Source organism: Xenopus laevis, chromosome 3S (genome assembly GCF_017654675.1).
Source record: "Xenopus laevis strain J_2021 chromosome 3S, Xenopus_laevis_v10.1, whole genome shotgun sequence".
Taxonomy (NCBI): domain Eukaryota; kingdom Metazoa; phylum Chordata; class Amphibia; order Anura; family Pipidae; genus Xenopus; species Xenopus laevis.
The window spans coordinates 3,369,170-3,388,853 of NC_054376.1; the positions used below are offsets into that span (position 1 = coordinate 3,369,170).

General features: G+C 43.6%; 1 protein-coding gene across 10 annotated transcripts in view; it reads right to left on the minus strand.

Annotated features, from left to right (window-relative positions):
• Positions 1 to 4,425: 4,425 nt before the first annotated feature.
• Positions 4,426 to 19,684, minus strand: part of LOC108712247 (diacylglycerol kinase iota) — a 90,681-nt gene continuing 75,422 nt past the window's right edge. For 5 of the 10 annotated variants that reach the window (XM_041587881.1, XM_041587882.1, XM_041587885.1 and 2 more), the window contains 8 exons: positions 18,312 to 18,439; positions 17,033 to 17,161; positions 15,515 to 15,540; positions 14,721 to 14,758; positions 10,013 to 10,133; positions 7,471 to 7,507; positions 6,265 to 6,364; positions 4,426 to 4,971 (listed from right to left, as the gene is read on the minus strand). In XM_041587881.1, the coding sequence (XP_041443815.1) occupies positions 4,855 to 4,971; positions 6,265 to 6,364; positions 7,471 to 7,507; positions 10,013 to 10,133; positions 14,721 to 14,758; positions 15,515 to 15,540; positions 17,033 to 17,161; positions 18,312 to 18,439 (696 nt within the window). In that variant the 3' untranslated portion in view covers positions 4,426 to 4,854. Of the gene's footprint in view, positions 4,972 to 6,264; positions 6,417 to 7,470; positions 7,508 to 10,012; positions 10,134 to 14,720; positions 14,759 to 15,514; positions 15,541 to 17,032; positions 17,162 to 18,311; positions 18,440 to 19,684 lie in introns of those variants that run through there. The other 5 variants (XM_041587887.1, XM_041587890.1, XM_041587886.1 and 2 more) reach the window with 5 other exon arrangements.

Sequence of the window (19,684 nt, forward strand, 5' to 3'; positions counted from 1 at the left end):
TCCCACAGTCACACTCCCTTCCCAGAGACTATTATCCACTGTTACTATAGACACATCTCTCCCTACTATACCTGCTATCCCACAGTCACACTCCCTTCCCAGAGACTATTATCCCACTGTTACTATAGGCACCATCTCTCCCTACTATACCTGCTATCCCACAGTCACACTCCCTTCCCAGAGACTATTATCCCACTGTTACTATAGGCACCATCTCTCCCTACTATACCTGCTATCCCACAGTCACACTCCCTTCCCAGAGACTATTATCCACTGTTACTATAGGCACCATCTCTCCCTACTATACCTGCTATCCCACAGTCACACTCCCTTCTCTACTATTACTATTATCCACTGTTACTATAGGCACCATCTCTCCCTACTATACCTGCTATCCTACAGTCACACTCCCTTCCCAGAGACTATTATCCACTGTTACTATAGACACCATCTCTCCCTACTATACCTGCTATCCCACAGTCATACTCCCTTCCTAGAGACTATTATCCACTGTTACTATAGGCACCATCTCTCCCTACTATACCTGCTATCCTACAGTCACACTCCCTTCCCAGAGACTATTATCCACTGTTACTATAGACACCATCTCTCCCTACTATACCTGCTATCCCACAGTCACACTCCCTTCCCAGAGACTATTATCCACTGTTACTATAGGCACCATCTCTCCCTACTATACCTGCTATCCCACAGTCACACTCCCTTCCCTGAGACTATTATCCACTGTTACTATAGGCACCATCTCTCCCTACTATACCTGATATCCCACAGTCACACTCCCTTCCCAGAGACTATTATCCACTGTTACTATAGGCACCATCTCTCCCTACTATACCTGCTATCCCACAGTCACATTCCCTTCTCTACTATTACTATTATCCACTGTTACTATAGGCACCATCTCTCCCTACTATACCTGCTATCCTACAGTCACACTCCCTTCCCAGAGACTATTATCCACTGTTACTATAGACACCATCTCTCCCTACTATACCTGCTATCCCACAGTCACGCTCCCTTCCCAGAGACTATTATCCACTGTTACTATAGACACCATCTCTCCCTACTATACCTGCTATCCCACAGTCACACTCCCTTCCCAGAGACTATTATCCACTGTTACTATAGACACTATCTCTCCCTACTATACCTGCTATCCCACAGTCACACTCCCTTCCCAGAGACTATTATCCACTGTTACTATAGGCACCATCTCTCCCTACTATACCTGCTATCCCACAGTCACACTCCCTTCCCAGAGACTATTATCCACTGTTACTATAGGCACCATCTCTCCCTACTATACCTGCTATCCCACAGTCACACTCCCTTCCCAGAGACTATTATCCACTGTTACTATAGACACATCTCTCCCTACTATACCTGCTATCCCACAGTCACACTCCCTTCCCAGAGACTATTATCCACTGTTACTATAGGCACCATCTCTCCCTACTATACCTGCTATCCCACAGTCACACTCCCCTTCCCAGAGACTATTATCCACTGTTACTATAGACACCATCTCTCCCTACTATACCTGCTATCCCACAGTCACACTCCCTTCCCAGAGACTATTATCCCACTGTTACTATAGACACCATCTCTCCCTACTATACCTGCTATCCCACAGTCACACTCCCTTCCCAGAGACTATTATCCCACTGTTACTATAGACACCATCTCTCCCTACTATACCTGCTATCCCACAGTCACACTCCCTTCCCAGAGACTATTATCCACTGTTACTATAGACACCATCTCTCCCTACTATACCTGCTATCCCACAGTCACACTCCCTTCCCAGAGACTATTATCCCACTGTTACTATAGGCACCATCTCTCCCTACTATACCTGCTATCCCACAGTCACACTCCCTTCCCAGAGACTATTATCCACTGTTACTATAGGCACCATCTCTCCCTACTATACCTGCTATCCCACAGTCACACTCCCTTCCCAGAGACTATTATCCACTGTTACTATAGACACATCTCTCCCTACTATACCTGCTATCCCACAGTCACACTCCCTTCCCAGAGACTATTATCCACTGTTACTATAGGCACCATCTCTCCCTACTATACCTGCTATCCCACAGTCACACTCCCTTCCCAGAGACTATTATCCACTGTTACTATAGACACCATCTCTCCCTACTATACCTGCTATCCCACAGTCACACTCCCTTCCCAGAGACTATTATCCCACTGTTACTATAGGCACCATCTCTCCCTACTATACCTGCTATCCCACAGTCACACTCCCTTCCCAGAGACTATTATCCCACTGTTACTATAGGCACCATCTCTCCCTACTATACCTGCTATCCCACAGTCACACTCCCTTCCCAGAGACTATTATCCACTGTTACTATAGGCACCATCTCTCCCTACTATACCTGCTATCCCACAGTCACACTCCCTTCCCAGAGACTATTATCCACTGTTACTATAGACACATCTCTCCCTACTATACCTGCTATCCCACAGTCACACTCCCTTCCCAGAGACTATTATCCACTGTTACTATAGACACCATCTCTCCCTACTGTACCTGCTATCCCACAGTCACACTCCCTTCCCAGAGACTATTATCCCACTGTTACTATAGGCACCATCTCTCCCTACTATACCTGCTATCCCACAGTCACACTCCCTTCCCAGAGACTATTATCCCACTGTTACTATAGACACCATCTCTCCCTACTATACCTGCTATCCCACAGTCACACTCCCTTCCCAGAGACTATTATCCACTGTTACTATAGACACATCTCTCCCTACTATACCTGCTATCCCACAGTCACACTCCCTTCCCAGAGACTATTATCCCACTGTTACTATAGGCACCATCTCTCCCTACTATACCTGCTATCCCACAGTCACACTCCCTTCCCAGAGACTATTATATATATTATAGAGAGACTACAGTTGCTGCTGAATTACTCGCACATTAAGAAGATGAATGTGTTATATGTTATTTAACTTCCCACACTCTCTGTACATGTAGATGTTACTCTATAGGGCCCCACCACATTATTTGCAGGTCACAGGGCATTCAGACTCACATAAGCCCCCATAGACAGCTCTTCTCTCACAATATACTTATTTACTGCCATTGACATTGGGTGAATGTGTTGGACTTATTGCCGCCTCTTCTAGTCTAATATAATCACACTTCAGCAGCAGCAGTAAATCTTTCCAAAACTGGGAATAAGAAGCTCCAGAGGGAACTGTCTGTTGTAGCACCGGAACATCTTCGTGTTGTATGTTAAACCTGGTATATGGGGAGCCGCTTCCCCCTGGGAATAGAAAGACTACAGTTTAACTCATCTGCTGCTTGACTGATCTATAGTAACAGTAACACCCAGTGCCCCTAGTTAGGAGCTAATTTGTTGTCTAGAAGCTATTAATTTCTCTAAAACAAGTAATATAAACACCACAAAAATACTTTGCAGCCTTGTGTCTTTATATGGTCACAGAACAACCCCTCAGTGACTTCTAATATCCTTATCATTTACAGTAGGGGCTACATTATCCCTTATAATACATGAGTGATACTCAGAGTTCCCTGTATAACTCAGCCTGCAGCCTTGTGCCTTTATATGGTCACAGAACAACCCCTCAGTGACTTCTAATATCCTTATCATTTACAGTAGGGGGTACATTATCCCTTATAATACATGAGTGATACTCAGAGTTCCCTGTATAACTCAGCCTGCAGCCTTGTGCCTTTATATGGTCACAGAACAACCCCTCAGTGACTTCTAATATCCTTATCATTTACAGTAGGGGGTACATTATCCCTTATAATACATGAGTGATACTCAGAGTTCCCTGTATAACTCAGCCTGCAGCCTTGTGCCTTTATATGGTCACAGAACAACCCCTCAGTGACTTCTAATATCCTTATCATTTACAGTAGGGGGTACATTATCCCTTATAATACATGAGTGATACTCAGAGTTCCCTGTATAACTCAGCCTGCAGCCTTGTGCCTTTATATGGTCACAGAACAACCCCTCAGTGACTTCTAATCTCCTTATCATTTACAGTAGGGGGTACATTATCCCTTATAATACATGAGTGATACTCAGTTCCCTGTATAACTCAGCCTGCAGCCTTGTGCCTTTATATGGTCACAGAACAACCCCTCAGTGACTTCTAATATCCTTATCATTTACAGTAGGGGGTACATTATCCCTTATAATACATGAGTGATACTCAGAGTTCCCTGTATAACTCAGCCTGCAGCCTTGTGCCTTTATATGGTCACAGAACAACCCCTCAGTGACTTCTAATATCCTTATCATTTATGGTAGGGGGTACATTGGAAGAGTCCAAGGAATCCAGGCTATTTTGCCAGCAGAGCAGTATCAATATAAAAGTCGGACAGATGGATAATATTTAAAAGAACAGCTTTAATCACACAACTGTGAGATTCGAATCCAGTCTCATCAATGTTCAATAAGTCGGCACTGCAGATACCAAACAGAAGTGAGGCTTATGGACACAGTGCAGACCTACAAGTTCATCATTCTGACCAGGCTTGGAACTGAAGTGAGGAGATAGACACTGGATAGGATCATGCTTCTGGTTGGAAAACAGAAAAGGATCCACATGACGTCAATGGTCCGCCCCATTTCTTCCTTTCCAAACACAACTTCCACCTCTATCAAGAGGCAATACACAGTAGCCCTTAAGAAACTGGACAATACACCCTCCACTGGTTATTTTGCATGTGGGGAGGGTTTCCTCTTCCTGGGACGACCTTCTCCAGATGGTTGAGGTTGTCTCCTCTCTGAAGTTTCTACAACTCTGCTGCCCACATCAGACTGCGGTCTCAAGGTCTTCATTGGAAAGAAGTAGCTTGGCTTGACAAGTGTCCAAGTAGGATGCAAGTTCGGAGTCCCCTGCCTCCTGAGCTTTGTCGTAAGGAGTCTTGCCCTGTGAGGGGGGTACAAGAGAAAGGTAAGATCGAAGAGTAGACTTCAACACTTTCATGGTGAAAGGTATATTTCTTGACACCCAAAGTGAAAGACTCTAGATCAGGGGTCCCCACCCTCAAATGTAAAAAGAGTTGGGGAGCAGCATGAGCATGAAAAAGTTCAAATAAGGGTTGTGATTGCTATTTGGTAACCCCTATGCGAACTGGCAGCTACATTAGACTTTATCTGGTTTTTGTTGCAACCAAACCTTGCTTCAAGCCTGGAATTTAAAAATTAGCACCAGCTTTGAGGCCACAGGGAGCAACATCCAAGGGGTTGGGGAGCAGCGTGTTGCCATGAGCCACTAGTTGGGGATCACTGGTCTAGATCCTCGCTAGTCTTGTCTTGCTACATAGCATGGTTTCTAACTATACACTTGGGATGAGAACAAGGCTTGGAGAAGAGCAAAAGAATGGGTAGGGGGCAAATTCACTAACAATCGTAGTTTCGCCAGGCAAAACTTGGCCGCGCTTCGCCGCACTTCGCCAGGCGTAGTTTTCACTAAAATCCGAAGTTGCGCTCAGGGGTAGCGTAAGGTTGCGAAGTTGCGCTAGCGTTGATTCGATATGCAAAGCGAAGTTACGCTAGCGAAGGCTAATTTGCATACGGTGCGAAATTCAAATTTCAATGGAGGAACACGTATCAGCACTACAAATGCCAAGAAAACCTTCAAATCATCAAATAAAAATGTTATTTTGCCCTACACATGTGCCCACTGTCTAGGTAAGTTGCCATGAGTCAGGAAATGTAGGGGGGAAGGAGGGGAGCCCCAAAAAAAATTTCGATCTTTTTCAGCCTATCACCCATAATGTAGAAAACACGCCAGAGTTTTTTGGGACTTAGAAAAAATTTTGACTTTTTTTGAAACAATCCCTATCTACTCTATTGCGCTTCGCCAGGTCTGAGGTGGCGAAGGAAGTCTAGCGTAAAAGGTAGCGTTCAGAACAATGCGCGCGTTAGTGAATTTGCGTAGTTACGTCGCTAGCGAAAATTCGACTGGCGTAAGGGTGCGAAGTAACACTAGCGAAACTACGCCAGCGTTCGTTAGTGAATTTGCCCAGTAATGAAAATGCCAAACGCTAGCGAATTAACGCTAGCGTTTGGCGCTTCGGCACTTAGTGAATTTGCCCCTAAGTGTTTGGAAAATGGCATATGGGAATCAGGAAAAAGTAACTATAGATCGATAAAGAGAACTTCAAAGCCTTCTCTCTTCCTTTGGTTGTTACCATGCAATCTGCTTGACATGAATTACCTTGGCATCTTTCTTTATTACACAGGCACCGGCATCTACTAGGATTTGGCAAACCCACCGGTGGCCGTGGAAAGCAGCTTTGTGCAGCGCCGTCTCTCCACTAAACCAAGAGATGAAAAAGGCAAAGAAAAAGGAATATGAGGAAATAAAACCTGATAAAAAAAAAAAAACAGGCGTTTTTGGTATAATTAGTAATACAAAAAGGAATTCAGATCATGAGGGAACTTTATGACTCAAGAGCAACTTGAAACGACCATGACATCAATATTAAAAGGGCAGATAAGGACAGCGTTTTACACTATGTCCAAAAATATACGCCCCAACATCTTATTCCCATACCAAGGAGTATAATATGAATATTCCCCTCCCTTTGCTGCCATAACTGTCCCAACTCTTCTGGGAAGGTTCCCACTAGACGTTGGAACATTGCTACTGGGAGTTGCTTCCATTCAGCCACAAGAGCATTAGTGAGGTTGGACATTGTGTTGGGGCTCAGAGTTGGGGTTCCAGTTCATCCCACAGGGGTTCAGTTCCCATCTCAGCAAACCCATTCTGTCGGGACCTGGCTCTGTGCATAGGGGGGCATTATTGTGCTGAAACAGGAAAGGGACCCCCCAAACTGTTCCACAAAGTAGGAAGCAGGAAAAAGTCAAGAATGTTTGTGGACAGGAAAAAAAAATTATAATCTCTGATATCAGGGATATTCTCATTCTAACTGGTTGATTACTATCTGATTACAGATTGTCAGCAATAGTCCTGTCCTGCTTTATGGCAGCTGAGATTCTAGCTATCTGTATAACAGAACATTCTGTCCCAGTGGCTGCACAGATCCTATCTGATCCCCATTGTAAGCAGCAGTCCTGTCCTGCTTTATGGCAGCTGAGATTCTAGCTATCTGTATAACAGAACATTCTGTCCCAGTGGCTGCACAGATCCTATCTGATCCCCATTGTAAGCAGCAGTCCTGTCCTGCTTTATGGCAGCTGAGATTCTAGCTATCTGTATAACAGAACATTCTGTCACAACCTTCGCACAATTCATGTTCAGATATTGACTGGGAAGGTTAGTGGCCACCTCTAATCTAAACAGGCTAAGCCCAGCATAAACATAATTTCACTTCATTCGCTAAACTACAGTTCTCAGCATCCCCAGACAGGCAGTTGTGCAACAATAGGAAAACACAGTCAATATTTACTCCTCACTTACTTGGCTCTGTCTGGCATCTCCAGCAATTCCGCTGGCCCTGGGTAATGAGACAAAAATTACAGTGAAAATCTGACTTTTTTTTTTTTTACAATATTCACAAACTTAGGGACTGTTCCTGCTGAATTGTGATTAGTACAGGGAATACCTATGCTGCCATAGTTTTATGGGATCTCTCTGTACAGACTATGAGCAAACTTAGGGGACTGTTCCTGCTGAATTGTGCTTAGTACAGGGAATACCTATGTACCATAGTTTTATGGGATCTCTCTGTACAGACTATGAGCAAACTTAGGGACTGTTCCTGCTGAATTGTGATTAGTACAGGGAATACCTATACTGCCATAGTTTTATGGGATCTCTCTGTACAGACTATGAACAAACTTAGGGACTGTTCCTGCTGAATTGTGCTTAGTACAGGGAATACCTATGCTGCCATAGTTTTATGGGATCTCTCTGTACAGACTATGAGCAAACTTAGGGACTGTTCCTGCTGAATTGTGCTTAGTACAGGGGAATACGTATGCTGCCATAGTTTTATGGGATCTCTCTGTACAGACTATGAACAAACTTAGGGACTGTTCCTGCTGAATTGTGCTTAGTACAGGGAATACCTATGCTGCCATAGTTTTATGGGATCTCTCTGTACAGACTATGAGCAAACTTAGGGACTGTTCCTGCTGAATTGTGATTAGTACAGGGAATACCTATGCTGCCATAGTTTTATGGGATCTCTCTGTACAGACTATGAGCAAATTTAGGGACTGTTCCTGCTGAATTGTGCTTAGTACAGGGAATACCTATGTGCCATAGTTTTATGGGATCTCTCTGTACAGACTATGAGCAAACTTAGGGACTGTTCCTGCTGAATTGTGCTTAGTACAGGGAATACCTATGCTGCCATAGTTTTATGGGATCTCTCTGTACAGACTATGAGCAAACTTAGGGACTGTTCCTGCTGAATTGTGCTTAGTACAGGGGAATACCTATGTACCATAGTTTTATGGGATCTCTCTGTACAGACTATGAGCAAACTTAGGGACTGTTCCTGCTGAATTGTGCTTAGTACAGGGGAATACCTATGTTTTATAATACAGTGTCAGGCTGTAAGCAGACATGAGAGTTGCAGTTACTCATTTGAGAGTTTTCTATTTCTGGCCCCTTTCTGGGATTTCTCCCCACCCCAGTGAAGTCAGACCAGACCTCGGGATCTCTAGACTATAACATATAAAGTAAAAGGACACAGAACGGTGGAGAAATTGGGCAGACTGGGGTGCGCTAATAATTTGGCTTTGATTCTCAGCAGAACTGTCACCCACATCACGGGACTGTAACCCTGACATCACCAGCCGAGCGTCACAAATCCCAAATAAGGGACGAGGCTTTGGAGAAGATTCTATTACGGGACTGTCAGTCATTTCCCAGCAGGGGCCGAGGGGGCCGAGGGAAGGGGAGAGGGGGGCGCAGAGTAGAAGACAAAAGTCCTGCAGGGAAGAGAGGGTGGGAAAGGAGCAGCAGGAGGAAGGGGAAACAAAGAGAAAGCGCAGGGAGGCAGCAGGGAAAATCCTGCAAGAAAAAGGGGGGACTGTTTGGGAGGAACGTGAGACGCTGGGGGGAGAGGGGGGTCATGGCTGCCGGCAACCTGCAGGGGAGTTTGGCAACATGTACGGCCTGGGAATATAGTTAAGGCTCAATGTTAGGGGCAACCATGGGGCTAACTGGGGCTTCTTAAAGGGGTTGTTCACCTTTAAATTCGCTTTTTAGTATGACGCAGAGAGGCATATTCGGAGACAATTTGCAATTGGTTTTCATTTTTTATTATTTGTGGCTTTTGACTTATTTAGCTTTTTATTCAGCAGCTCTCTAGTTTGTAATTTCACTCATCTGGTTGCTAGGGTCCAAATTCCCCTAGCAACCAGGCACTGATTTGAATAAGAGACTGGAATATGAATAGGAGAGGCCTGAATAGAAAGATGAGCAAAAAAAAAGCAATAACAATATATTTGTAGCCTTACAGGGCTTTTTTTTAGATGGGGTCAGCGACCCCCATTTGAAAGCTGGAAAGAGTCAAAAGAAAAAGGCAAATAAATCATAAACTATAAAAATATAAATAATGAAGATCAATTGAAAAGTTGCTTAGAAATGTTCATTCTATAACATACTACAAGTTAAGTTAAAGGTGACCCACCCCTTTAAAGGGCAACTATATTTATTAGCAGGAAGACTTGTGGTTTTTATGATAGAATGTGGAATGAATGTGTCTCAAATGCAAGTGAGTTTATTGCAGGAGCTGGGGGCACTGGCAAAGGGTAGACAATTGTGCCCCTTACATGTCTGAATGCAACGCATGCTCAGGGGGCTTCCAGGAGGTGCCCACCCATATTAATTCTCCCAGATGAAGGGACCTCAAATACAGGCCAGTTCAGGCCAGTACAGGCCAGCAATGCTGGAGAGCCCCATCTGAGCTCTGATTGGAGGGCTGAACATGCATATCAATTAGGGACCCGGCTTTGCAATAAAACCCCACTATTTGCACATTATTCACCATTCTGTAGGATGTACGTTACTATCTCTCCGTGTCCAGCCCGTGCCGCCAGGTGGAGCAGAGAGCAGGTCTCGGGCCCCTGGATGCGCAGACTCGTCCTCTTCTTGCAACACTCCACGACCTGCGGAAAGGGGACAGAACACTGAGTACCGTCCAACAATGGGGGCATTAAAGAGGCAGCGACACTATAATTCTACAATGATCTGGCAGGTCTAATAGTCTAAATAACAGGGAATGGCAGGGGCATCCCAAAAGCAAGTGGCGCACATTTGATATCATCAAACTCCTTGACTGTTCTAATGCTCTGATTGGCTACAGCTTGGCCTAGCCCTATGAATGTTCCAATGCTCTGATTGGCTACAGCTTGGCCTAGCCCTATGAATGTTCCAGTGCTCTGATTGGCTACAGCTTGGCCTAGCCCTATGAATGTTCCAGTGCTCTGATTGGCTACAGGTTGGCCTAGACCTATGAATATTTCAGTGGTCTAATTGGCTACTGTTTGGCCCAGCCCTATGAATATTCCAGTCCTCTGATTGGCTATGTAATGATCTAGCCCTATGAATATTCCAGTTCTCTGATTGGCTACGTAATAATCTAGCTCTACGAATATTCCAGTATTCTGATTGGCTACATAATGATCTAGCCCTATGAATATTCCAGTTCTCTGATTCGCTACGTAATAATCTAGCTCTATGAATATTCCAGTATTCTGATTGGCTACATAATGATCTAGCCCAGGGGTCCCCAACCTTTTTCACCCATGAGCAACATTCAGATGTAAAAATAGTTGGGGAGCAACACAAGCATAAGTTCCTGGGGGTGCACTGCCTAAGAAGGGCTGTGATTGGCTATTGGTAGCCCCTATGTGGACTGGCAGCTTACATGAGTCTCTGTTTGGCTCTACATCTGGTTATTATGCAACCAAAACTTACCTCCAAGCCTGGAATTCAAAAATAAGCACCTGCTTTGAGGCCACTGGGAGCAACATCCATGGGGTTGGGGAGCAACATGTTGCTCACGAGCTACTGGTTGGGGATCATTGATCTAGCCCTATGAATATTCCAGTATTCTGATTGGCTACGTAATGATCTAGCCCTATGAATATTCCAGTATTCTGATTGGCTACGTAATGATCTAGCCCTATGAATATTCCAGTATTCTGATTGGCTACGTAATGATCTAGCCCTATGAATATTCCAGTATTCTGATTGGCTACATAATGATCTAGCCCAGGGGTCCCCAACCTTTTTCACCCATGAGCAACATTCAGATGTAAAAATAGTTGGGGAGCAACACAAGCATAAGTTCCTGGGGGTGCACTGCCTAAGAAGGGCTGTGATTGGCTATTGGTAGCCCCTATGTGGACTGGCAGCTTACATGAGTCTCTGTTTGGCTCTACATCTGGTTATTATGCAACCAAAACTTACCTCCAAGCCTGGAATTCAAAAATAAGCACCTGCTTTGAGGCCACTGGGAGCAACATCCATGGGGTTGGGGAGCAACATGTTGCTCACGAGCTACTGGTTGGGGATCATTGATCTAGCCCTATGAATATTCCAGTATTCTGATTGGCTACGTAATGATCTAGCCCTATGAATATTCCAGTATTCTGATTGGCTACGTAATGATCTAGCCCTATGAATATTCCAGTATTCTGATTGGCTACGTAATGATCTAGCCCTATGAATATTCCAGTATTCTGATTGGCTAAATAATGATCTAGCCCTATGAATGTTCCAGTGCTCTGATTGGCTACAGCTTGGCCTAGCCCTATGAATGTTCCAGTGCTCTGATTGGCTACAGCTTGGCTTAGCCCTATGAATGTTCCAGTGCTCTGATTGGCTACAGGTTGGCCTAGACCTATGAATATTTCAGTGGTCTGATTGGCTACCGTTTGGCCCAGCCCTATGAATATTACAGTGATCTCATTGGCTATGTAATGATCTAGCCCTATGAATATTCAATTGCTCTGAATCCCAGGTCCCGAGCATTCTGGATTACAGGTCCCATACCTGTATCTTGAATCTCAGCCATAAAGCAGGGCAGGACTGCTGCTTACATTGGGAATCAGATGTAATTATTTCTCAAAAATGACTCCTCTCCTGATAACGACGTCCCCATTAATCATATAAATATTGGACAGAATATTTCAGTTGAGTTTAGCAAACGATGCTGATCATGAGATATACAGAGATATTAGTATAACACACTGTTAGTATTTATTAGATAAACACTGATTGTGAAACCCCAATCTCGCCGTTTCAGGAGCAAAATGCCCCTCTTTGTGTAGATGCAAATGAATTTCCCTGGCGGAACTTAAGGACGAGAAATACATTGTGTTTGTGAAACAAAGAATCATTAACCTTCCAGTTACGCCGCATTGCGCTTGTATCCAGATAACATTTATAGTAATTATTTTAGTTTAATTAGAGAAAAAAAAAAACAAATTGCAGAATGATCTGGAAGATAGAAAATTAGATGGCAAGCTCCACGGGGATAGATGTGAATGGTTGAAGGGGACCTGTACCTACCAAAGCAACAAAGTGATAGCGCTCATTTCTTGTTCTCTGATAGTAACATGAGCACCCACACTCATAATGGCAGACACTTCATTTACTGATGCAGGAAGTGTCTGCTGATGCTGCTCTGATCAGGTAAAGGGTCCGGTACCCACAGAATATCTTCAAAGCAGTCGGTTTAGTCCAAAAAATCCGGGGTAGGCTTTTGGTGTTCTGGCTGCTAGCATTACCTATTAGCAACTCCCAATATTAGGAAAAAAATAAATAAGTCATAGAGCTGAGCAGAGAAGCATCAAGAGATGCTTCCTGTAATCAGTAACGTAAGCTTCTAGCATTCTATCTATCCAGTCCTTCTAGGCAGAAGAGCAGGGGGCGCCTCATGTTCCAGATTCAGATTCATGTTGTCAGCAACGTTATATAGTGACAAAGGAAAGCGATCGATACACAGTTCCTCGTATTCCTTCTAATCAATCGGCTTCTCATCTCTAGGGAGAAGATTAATGGCTTGGGGGGTGGGAGGGGAAGTTTAATTCAATCATTTAGAGTGGGGGTCAGGATCATTATTCAAAGCATGAATTATTGGGGGAGTCTGAGGATCAGAATTAGTGATGGGAGGGATCAGATAAAGGATAGTTACGTTCAAGACAGATGTTGGTTTAGCCACTCCGCTGAGGATTATGGGTATTGTAGTTCCATAGCAGCAAGTAGGGTAGGCAGCAATATGCCTGTTGCATGGCTTTGCAATATACTATGAGTTCTGCTTTTCTTATAAAGGTAAAGTTTTTCATTTTTTAGATATAATAAATGAAATATATGCTTGATCATCCCAGTTGCCTCCAATCCCTGCAGCTGTTCCAAGATTTCCAATGTTCCAACAACCCGTAGCCAATCAGAGCCTTACAACCAACCAGGGTATTAGCAAGAGCTTCCAGTAGCCAATCAGAGCCTTAGAACTAACAGGGTATTAGCTAGAGCTTCCAGTAGCCAATCAGAATACAAGAATGTGCCCTAAGCTAAATGTTCCCTAAGCAGGGAGTCTGTGACTCAAGCAGTGGGTGGGACTTAACCGCTCTTATGGCAGCTTACAGGTGGGAGAGAGTCTGTAAAAAAAGTTCAGACTTTAAGGGGTGGGTTGCTTTTAAATTAAATTTTAATATGATATTGATATTCTGAGATGGCTGGTCTTTATTGTTTATTTTTTGTGTTTATTTAGGTTATTTAGGTGTTTTATTTAGTTACTATCCAGTTGGGTATTTCAGCAGCTATCTGATTGCTACGGTCAAATTTACCTTAGTAACCCAGCAGTAACTTGAATGAGAGACTGGAATGTGAATAGGCAAAGTACTAGGGAGGGACATTATATATATAAAAAAATAACATTAAAATAATAGCCTCAGAGAACATTAGTTTGTTTGTTTGTTTTTTTGTTTGCCAGAGTCAGTGACCCCATGCCAATAGGCAGAAAAGGAAATCAAATAATTAAAAAATAAATATTAAAAAATAAATAAATAAAGTAGACCAATTGCAAAGTTGCTGTGAATAGGATATTCTATAACATACCTAAAGGTGAACCCTTTCACTGGAAAGATTGTTGGACTAAAGCACAGAGCATAAAATAATAAGGTTAAGTTCCCCTTTAAACAGGGGCAGATTAATGCACTGGCTGTAGCCTAGGGGCCCAGTATGATAAAAAAAAATAAAGTAATGGAGACCAATTGCAAAATTGTTATGAATAGGACATTCTATAAGATACCTTAGGGTTAACCCTTTCACTGGAAACATTATTGGACTAAAGTACAGAGCATTAAATAATATTGTTAAGTTCCCCTTTAAACAGGGACGGATTAATGCACAGGCTGCAGCCTAGGGGCCCAGTATGATCCAAAATAAATAATGAAGACCAATTGCAAAATTGCTGTAGATAGGACACTCTATAACATCCCTTAGGGTTAAGCCTTTTACTGGAAAAATTGTTGGACTAAGGCAAAGAGCATAAAATAATAAGGTTAAGTTCCCTTTTAAACAGGGGCAGATTAATGCCCAGGCTATCCTAGACTATAGCCCAGGGGCCCAATATGATCAGGGGCCCATGTAGCCTTTTTTTCAGATATCATTTCTATTTTATAACTAACAAAACGGACAGTTTAATTTTGTGCGGAACAGCGTGGGTTAAAAGCTCAGGCACCCACCTTGCAAAGATCCCCCGCCGCAACCGCTTCTGCGAGGGCTGAAAAAAAAATCCGAAAAGGTGGAATTTAATAAACCAGTCTGTATTTGCTCATTTCCACCATTGTTTCATAACGAAAGCCGCCTCGGCCTGCACTGCTGCTTCTGACTCGCAAAAAGCACAAACCTTATAGCAGATTCTGCTACATTGCTTCAGGAGTCGCAACCAGAATGGGTCAGACAATGTACAAATACAAATATCTCGGTGTCTCTTTAATGCACAACACAGTTTAGTAGACACGTCGTTCAGCACGTGGAGGGGGTTATTTTATCTGTGGGGTGCAATATTGCAAATTTTGGGGTGCAAATTCGCGAATCTCCCTCGAAAATTCGGCGGCAAAATCTCGTCGGCATCAAAATTTTTTGGACGTGCGTCCGAAAATGCTCTTGCATTAAAATCAGCGCGCGTCAACACTATTCGGACACCCATTAACTTAAACGCCAGCGTCAGTTTGGACAAGGGCGTCAATTTTTAACTATTTTTTTGTGAAAATGTCCGATTTTCACGATTTTTTCGTAAAAAAGGTCCGAATTTCAAGATTTTTTCGGGAAATTTCTGATTTCACGATTTTTTCGCAGAGAGCAAATTTTTGCGAGAAATTCGCAAATCACTAGTCCCAATGTCGTGGCCCTTTAAATTGCACCTGAACTGAATGCCGGCGGCACTGGTGCATTTGGGGGTCACTGGGAGCAAATTGGCCTTTGCGTTCATCAATGGGGCCCCGTGGTCACTACAGGGGGGTCGGTAGCCACTCACCTTGTTCATCCACTGAGACCGGCGACCTGAAATAAAATAAACATATTATTGGTCAAATAGGGATTTATATTAGTCATATGGGAATAGAAGGGTCACCCCCCCCAAACTGGGCGTCACAATCAGTATCCACCTGGTGAAGGTATTGGGGTTAGCAATGCTCATTAACAGTAAGTTCTCCTGCCACCCCTTGACTTGCCCTTTAAAATAGATCACATTATAATTAGCAGTTCATGTTGCTGCCTGCACTGATTTCTGCTCCGCCCCGCAGGCTGCATGTGAATTCAATGTTAATGTGCCGTGCAGCCCACCATACAGAGCTCAACCTTGGAACACCCCAACTCATGACATCATCATCGTGCTCAAAATGCACCAATCAGCACTAAGTATGATCAGTGAGCCCTTAAAGGGGTCCCATTTAGTATGTTAAAGGGATTGTGTATCCTTGAGATAACTGTTAGTATGATGTAGAGAGGGATATCCTGAGACAATTTGCAATTGGTTTTCATTTTTTATTATTTGTGGTTTTTGACTTATTTAGCTTTTTATTCAGCAGTTTTCCAGTTCGTAATTTCAGCCATCTGGTAGCTAGGGTCCAAATTCCCCTAGCAACCATACATTGATATAAATAAGGGACTGGCATAGGAATAGGAGAGGCCTGAATAGAATGAGGAGGAATAAAAAGTAACAAATACTTATGGAGTATTTGTTTTTAGAGGGGGTCAGCGACGCACTTTTAAATAGTCAAACGATAAAGGCAAAGAACTAAAAAATAAATAACGAAGACCAATTGAAAAGTTGCTTAGAACTGGCCATTCTATAACATACTAAAAGTTACCTTAAAGTTGAACCACTCCTTTAAAGAATGGCTCATTCCAAGCAGCTTTTCAACTGGCCGTCATTTTTTTATTTCTTTATATTTTATGAATTATTTGCCTTTTTTTCTTTTATTTCCAGCTTTCAAATGGGGGTCACTGACCCCATCTACAAAACCAACTGCTGCGTAAGGTTATTGTTATTGCTACTTTTTTTTCCTCATCTTTCTATGCAGGCCTCTCCTTTTCATATTCCAGTCTCTTATTCCAATCGGTGCATGGTTGCTAGGCTAATATGGACCCTAGCAACCAGATTGCAGTAAATTGGAAGCTGGAGAGCGGCTGAATAAAAAGTTAAATAAGTCAAAAACCACAAATGGTAAAAAATTAAAACCAATTGTAAATCGTTTCGGAATATCCCTCTCTACATCATACTAACAGTTAATTTAAAGGGGAACAGCCGCAGGGTCTGCTTCGTTATACCCCTGGGGCCCCCCTATTTATACGTATTTTCTCCCTTTGTAAAAACAAAGCTATGAAGGTTAACCCTTATTGTGCCAGGGAAATCCAAGCTCTGCTCCTTTCTCTTTTTGAGCTGTTTGTGTTAAATGCAGATTTTAATCATGTTCATTGAAGGGAAAGTGTTAATGCAGAAGATCAGTAGAATTGAGGTCGTAGTATCTCACCTACTACAGCTCTTACTTACTGCAGTGCACTAGACGGGGACAAGTCTTGTCGTTTTTCCAAGGTTTCGTATTGCAGAGACCCCCTCCCTGGCACACAACTGTCACTTACTATCCTCTTACGGCACGTTGGGGTCCACCATTCTGATGGCCTGTGGGGGTCAGAGATAGAGAAGGAACATTCAGAGGGGGACAAATGAAGAGATCCCATAAAACTATGGCAGCATAGGTATTCCCTGTACTAAGCACAATTCAGCAGGAACAGTCCCCTAAGTTTGCTCATAGTCTGTACAGAGAGATCCCATAAAACTATGGTACATAGGTATTCCCTGTACTAAGCACAATTCAGCAGGAACAGTCCCCTAAGTTTGCTCATAGTCTGTACAGAGAGATCCCATAAAACTATGGTACATAGGTATTCCCTGTACTAAGCACAATTCAGCAGGAACAGTCCCCTAAGTTTGCTCATAGTCTGTACAGAGAGATCCCATAAAACTATGGCAGCATAGGTATTCCCTGTACTAAACACAATTCAGCAGGAACAGTCCCTAAGTTTGCTCATAGTCTGTACAGAGAGATCCCATAAAACTATGGCAGCATAGGTATTCCCTGTACTAAGCACAATTCAGCAGGAACAGTCCCCTAAGTTTGCTCATAGTCTGTACAGAGAGATCCCATAAAACTATGGCAGCATAGGTATTCCCTGTACTAAGCACAATTCAGCAGGAACAGTCCCTAAGTTTGCTCATAGTCTGTACAGAGAGATCCCATAAAACTATGGCAGCATAGGTATTCCCTGTACTAAGCACAATTCAGCAGGAACAGTCCCCTAAGTTTGCTCATAGTCTGTACAGAGAGATCCCATAAAACTATGGTACATAGGTATTCCCTGTACTAAGCACAATTCAGCAGGAACAGTCCCTAAGTTTGCTCATAGTCTGTACAGAGAGATCCCATAAAACTATGGCAGCATAGGTATTCCCTGTACTAAGCACAATTCAGCAGGAACAGTCCCTAAGTTTGCTCATAGTCTGTACAGAGAGATCCCATAAAACTATGGCAGCATAGGTATTCCCTGTACTAAGCACAATTCAGCAGGACCAGTCCCCTAAGTTTGCTCATAGTCTGTACAGAGAGATCCCATAAAACTATGGCAGCATAGGTATTCCCTGTACTAAGCACAATTCAGCAGGAACAGCCATTGAACAGGTTTGTATTTCTCAGAGTTGCAATGAAATATGGATGCATTTATCTATTGCACAGCATTTGACAACATGTTGAAATGGACCCCCATTTACTCACCCAGGCAGCTGCTCCACCACAAGGTCTGGCATTACCATCCCTGTGTTGCCCTGGAGTGTCCCATCAGCTTCAGGGTCCAGAATGAAGATCTCATCTTGGGAAATCTCAGTGACAAAATGCAGATGTTCCTAAATACAAGGAAGAAAGAGATCAGTCAGAAATCCATCAGTCCTAAGGGAAATCTTCTATCCTGTTCTACTGTCTCCATCTTGCCCTACTGTCTCTATCTTGTCTTACTGTCTCTATCTTGTCCTACTGTCTTCATCTTGTCCTACTGTCTCCATCTTGTCCTACTGTCTCCATCTTGTCCTACTGTCTCCATCTTGTCCTACTGTCTCCATCTTGCCCTACTGTCTCTATCTTGCTCTACTGTCTTCATCTTGTCCTACTGTCCCCATCTTGTCCTACTGTCTCCATCTTGTCCTACTGTCTCCATCTTGTCTTACTGTCCCCATCTTGTCCTACTGTCCCCATCTTGTCCTACTGTCCCCATCTTGTCCTACTGTCCCCATCTTGTCCTACTGTCCCCATCTTGTCCTACTGTCTCCATCTTGTCCTACTGTCCCCATCTTGTCCTACTGTCTCCATCTTGTCCTACTGTCCCCATCTTGTCCTACTGTCCCCATCTTGTCCTACTGTCCCCATCTTGTCCTACTGTCTCCATCTTGTCCTACTGTCCCCATCTTGTCCTACTGTCTCCATCTTGTCCTACTGTCCCCATCTTGTCCTACTGTCTCCATCTTGTCCTACTGTCTCCATCTCACCCTACTGTCTCCATCTCGCCCTACTGTCTCCATCTTGTCCTACTGCCTCCATCTTGTCCTACTGTCCCCATCTTGTCCTACTGTCCCCATCTTGTCCTACTGTCTCCATCTTGTCCTACTGTCCCCATCTTGTCCTACTGTCTCCATCTTGTCCTACTGTCTCCATCTTGTCCTACTGTCTCCATCTTGTCCTACTGTCCCCATCTTGTCCTACTGTCTCCATCTTGTCCTACTGTCCCCATCTTGTCCTACTGTCTCCATCTTGTCCTACTGTCCCCATCTTGTCCTACTGTCTCCATCTTGTCCTACTGTCTCCATCTCACCCTACTGTCTCCATCTTGCCCTACTGTCTCCATCTTGTCCTACTGTCTCCATCTTGTCCTACTGTCCCCATCTTGCCCTACTGTCTCCATCTTGTCCTACTGTCTCCATCTTGTCCTACTGTCTCCATCTTGTCCTAGTCTAGTCTGTGGTTTCTGGTCTCTAGTTTCTGGTCTCTGGTCTCTAGTCTCTGGTCTCTAGTCTATGTTGGATTCATAAGAGGGATTAGTGGTAACAAAGTTAATAGTTAGGGGCTGAGTGAGTCATTTGTTGCTAATTGGGGGTCCT